Source organism: Asparagus officinalis, chromosome 2, assembly GCF_001876935.1.
Source record: "Asparagus officinalis chromosome 2, Aspof.V1, whole genome shotgun sequence".
Lineage (NCBI taxonomy): Eukaryota > Viridiplantae > Streptophyta > Magnoliopsida > Asparagales > Asparagaceae > Asparagus > Asparagus officinalis.
This window is the reverse complement of record NC_033795.1, coordinates 84,358,173-84,363,395: the sequence shown is the minus strand read 5'-3', so window position 1 is coordinate 84,363,395 and position 5,223 is coordinate 84,358,173. Positions and strand designations below refer to the sequence as shown.

Below are 5,223 nucleotides of genomic sequence, written 5' to 3'. Positions count from 1 at the left end.
AGAGAGAGAGAGAGAAAGAGAGAGAGATGATCTTATGTCAACTTAAGTGGACACCAAACCTTTGTCCACCAAACCTTTGTCCACCAAAGTTTCTATCCACTCATTTATATATATAAAAAGACTTTTCATATCATGTAAGGATCCCTAGACAACATGAGTGGATAGAAACTTTGGTGGACCATCCACTTAAGTTGACATAAGAATTGCTCTATATATATATAGACACACACGATGTATATGAGTTGACGACTCATTTTACTAAAATGAGCTACCAAGAGATAAGAGTGGTAAAGTCCATACTTTTTTATGACTAGCAAAGGGGGTGTGCGTGTGTATAAGGAGTATTATTATCGTATGCAGCTATTCAACACAACAAAGTCCTCAGCAAATGTCTATTAGCCTAATGAAGATTCTATTACAGACTACTAATGAGTCAATGACTACAAATATATATGCTTTCGTGGAGCAGCAAGTTCTTGATTACTAAATCCGTTGTTTCTGAAAGATTGGTAGGAAAATGCAGCTAAGAGGCTATGTATCCATCCCTTGTTAATGCTATTCACTTGCAGGGTCCTGGTCACCTGAATGTACATTCTCTTGATCAGTCCCCTTGTTTTGCTGCAAGGTTGACGGGGAATTCGCCACTGAGTTCTCGGCTGTAACAGCACCAGAGTCATCATCGTCGTCATCTTGGTTGTGAAAGAACTGAGCAAGAGACAAAGGGTTGTATGTGGAGCTGGCTTTACGAAGGCCTTGTATTGCTTTCATGGCAGCAAGTGTACTTTTATACACATCACCAGTGTCCTCTTGAGCTGATGCCTCAGGAGTATTACTATCATCATCACACTTGTCTCTGGCTGTTGCTGCGCCTGACTCAATGACCTCGGCTTCCAACGGGAAAAGGAGTTCCAGATTGGTTTCACATTCACGGACTAACCTACTCAGGGGTTTACCTGCAAAGTTAAGGGAACTATAGTTTTTCAAAAGTACCATCTCACCATGTATGGTAACAAAAGCTTTGCGGATCTCCAACATTTCTTCACTGAACTCTCGTTCTGATGTAAAATTCTCATTCTTCTTTACTCTCACTCTCTCAATCCTTTCCTTTAGCTCCTGCAGATGAATGCATACAGCCATAGAGTCAAATAACAAGACTAAGTTCCTAGATGCAGGACGGAAACAGTGGGGTAAAATATTCACCATCTTCAGTAAAAAAAAAACCTAAGCTGCAATAAGTTCCATGCAAGTTGAAAAGTAGAGAAAATCATGTGCTCCTAAAGAATCTAGTACAAAGATACAATGAGAAAATCAACGCGTAGAGCACTTGAAGAGATGATATTAACATCGAAAGAGGAGTTTCTATTTCAATCATTAAAAACGCATAGAACAGTATAGTTGTTTGCAAATGTAAAACACTTTTTGCAGGGAAATGCTCAAGCAATAGCAGCTTTCAACAAAGGCAAGGTTCTAGCTTGGGCAGCAAATCTATCTTAACAATTTTCAAGGCTTATAATGATATATAGAAGCACAAAGGTATGTTTACTTGAAACATAAACAAACTTGAATTGTTCAAGTCATGAATAAACTTCTGCTTAATCTAACATGCAGTTAAGTTTAGTGCCTTTTAGTTGATGAATCATAGTGACCGTGACGTCCATGAAAGTAGTAATTTTGCTACTCAGTGAGTAGGAATCTGTGCATTTGTCCATTCAAGAAAAATCAGTACTTTAGTTCCATATTGCAGATTTCCTTGTGATTGGTTCAACAAATTATATAGATATTTGTAATCTGGCATACAAATACCTTTTCTGTCGACACCTTCAATTTGTATTTAGAAAAAGTGATAAAAACTTTTAAATATGGAACTCTTCACTTGTGACCAGTCACAATTATGCATGAAAATTATAGGAGTTCGAATCTTATGAGAAGGCTTCTCATGGGATAAGTGTTCTGCAGCCCTCCAATATGAAGGGCTGAGATCCAAATCACCAGTGAAAGAGGTGGCCGGTTGGGATTTAAGCCCTTCAAGCAGATGGGCCTCAGAAGAACACTTCCCTCACGGGAATAGGATTTTGTTCCTCCTATAGAATATAAACTTAAAAGTTAAAAATTAACAGAACTTCATGGAAGTGATCAGCTATTTATCTTTATCGCAACAATATAGTTATTAAGATTTAATTATTCAAATACACTAACTTACATATTATACAAGACAATAACTAGCAGTGCAAGGATCAAGAACATATACCACAAACCATTATGTGCTAAGTTTAAATATATGAATGGGGAAAAAAAGGAGACAAAAAAGAATGAAAAATGGGGTAAATTTATCGGAAAAAAAGAGAGAAAAGGTGCTAATGATAAAAATACAGAAAAATAGAACTGAGTGGGTTATATTGGTTGTGTACAATAAAGTTAATTTAAAGACAAACATTCAGTCAAGTTACAGTTCTAAAGAGTAAAGGTAACTACAAATATCAATACAAGAATCAAGAAAATACTTGATGTAAGAAATTTGGGGGATAATGGAGAGGGTTGTACGAGAAATTGATCAAGTAATTAAGAAAGAAATTGTTGAAGGCTTGTGAGAGGTACTTATTAGAATGCAAATCAATGAAACCAAAATCAGTTTAGGGGCTGTTTGGTTCAATTTCTATAAAAAAAGAGGAAAAAGAAAAGTACTCAAAATTTGATTTCCTTGTATTTCTATAAAATTTGTAGGAAAAATTTATAGAACTCAAAAGCGTACCATATTTTTTGTTTTTTGCTATTTCTTTGTTTGGTTCAAAGTATGAAAAAGTTTCTAACTTTATAGAAAGTAGGAAAAATTGCTTCTAGGCTCTAAATTTATATTTTCAATGTGCCTCAGCCCCTCCTATTTTTTTTTAATGTTCTTTAGCCCCTCCTTTTTGAAAAAAATGTGTCCAAGCCCCTCCATCACTCCTCCATCATGATTCCAGCTCATTTCAGCAGTTGATTAGACATGCTAGCTCATGATTAGACATATCAGCTGACTTAAATCCCGAATTTACCCTCATCTTTTTCATGTCAGTGGATGTTAACTCTTTTTTATAACATGTTAACTCTTTTCTGTAAAATGTTAACTTTTTTTCTGTAACATGTTAACTCTTACAGCTAACATGTTAACTCTAACAGCTAACATGTTAGCTATAAGAGCTAACATGTTACAGAAAAAAGTTAACATTTTACAAAAAAGAGTTAACATGTTACAGAAAAGAGTTAACATTAATGTGCCCATGCGAAGTTCCTCGGGACGGCGCCGACGGCGGAGCGGGGAAGGGGGCAAAGGGGGACCGAAGGAGGAGGAGGGAGGTGCAGCGGGGGAGGGAGGCGGGGGGAGGGAGGCGGGGGAGGTGCAGCGGGGTAGGGAGGCGGTGAGGAGGAGGAGGAAGGGGAGGGAGGCGGGGGAGGGGAAGGAGGTGTAGGGGGAGGGGAGGGAGGCGGGGCGGGGGCAGAGGGGGAACGGAGGAGGAGGAGGGGGGTGTAGGGGAGGGTAAAATGGGGATTGTGTATGGAGTTTGCATAAGAACTTGGGGAGATGGGCTTTTAATAATTTTTTTAAAAAGAGGGGGCTGCAGCACATGTTTGAAAATTGGGAGGGCTAAGGCACATTGAAAATATGAATTTGGGGCCTTGAAGCAATTTTTCCTAGAAAATATGTTGTTTTCTTTTTCTTTTGTTTGGTTGGATGTCACTTTATAGAAAATAGCTTACTAACAATGCCCATGGGAAATCACATGGAAAAGGTACTAATGTACTTAATTATTTTTTTAATATATGTGTAAGATTTCTGAGTGATTTCCGTCCATTTTGAGCGGAAATTGCTTTCTATAAAATGTGGTACTTTTCTGTATTTTATAGAAAATATTTTTGTAAATTTTTTTTTGAACCAAACACAATTTATAAAAATCTCTAGAAAAGTTTTATTTACAAAACTGTCACTATCAGTCATTTTCTATAAAGTTTTCTATAAAACCATTCAACCAAACAGCTCCTTAATTGAAGGAAGCCGTGCAAGTTAAGTGAACTGAAGGATCAGATATTCGATATCGCGCTGTAGCGTACTACAGTATAGAGTTGTCTGATTTTGGATGTATATGAGAGAGATTAATTCTTGATGGCATGATGCAATTGTGTAGTAAACGCTATATATATATATATATATATATATATATATATATATATATATATATATATATATATATATATATATATATATATTATAAAGAGAGAGAGAGAAATGATGAGTATGTTAGGTACCAAGCACAAATTTTGTGCTTGGTAATGAGGTGACACAATCCCCTCTACTCATTCAAATGGAAAGACAATTATATAGATGAGAAGATACACGGGGATATGCAACATTTAAATGAGTGGAAGGGGTTATGCCACCTCACTACCAACATACATATTTTTCTCATATAATATATAATATATATATATAATAATATATATATATATATATATAAAAATATGGAGAACCTTTGGTACCAAGTTGCTTAAAGCAACTTGGTAGTGATGTGGCTAATCTTGCCCTACATCAACACCTGCGAAGATAGAGCCTCAACTATCCTTCACCAACTCCAATGTAGATATAGGGACAATGATTAGGCCACATCACTACCAAGTTGTTTGAGCAACTTGGTACCAAGGTTTCTCCATTTCTCTCTCTCTCTCTCTCTCTCTCTCTCTCTCTCTCTTATATATATTATATATATATATATATATATATATATATATATATATATATATATATATATATATAATATATATATAATATATAATTATATCTTTCTTCAATTAATAAAGGAGTAATTGGGTCCACCCGGAACCAGCAGATCTAACACATATAGACAATTTACAGAGAAGTGGAGGATGGGTCGGAAAACTTGTAATGATTAACCCCTATCATACCATAGCATATACCCGCATCCACATAGTTGTTGTTGTTGTTGTTTATTATAGAAATAAGGGAGAAGAGAAGGAGGAGGACCTGCAAGCGAATAACGAAGTCTTCCTCCTTGTCGACAAAGAAATCGTTGAACTTATCAAGCTCCTCGTTCAGAATCCCAACGAACCACTCTTCCAGATCCATCATCATCATCATCTGAGTGTTATTGTTGTTGTCGTTTTCGTCGCGGTCTCGGTGTTGAGGAGGAGGAGGAGGAGATTGCGGATCTGCTGCTGCTGCTGCTGCTGCTA

At 36.6% G+C, this 5,223-nt stretch overlaps 1 protein-coding gene across 1 annotated transcript in view; it reads right to left on the bottom strand.

The window, feature by feature from the left end:
- LOC109831963 (SPX domain-containing protein 4-like) overlaps positions 332–5,223 on the bottom strand; it is a 5,017-nt gene continuing 125 nt past the window's right edge. Inside the window, 2 exon segments of the mRNA XM_020399457.1 lie at positions 332–1,113; positions 5,015–5,223. The exon segment at positions 5,015–5,223 is cut by the window's right edge and continues 25 nt beyond it. Of these exon segments, the coding sequence (XP_020255046.1) occupies positions 556–1,113; positions 5,015–5,223 (767 nt within the window). The 3' untranslated portion in view covers positions 332–555.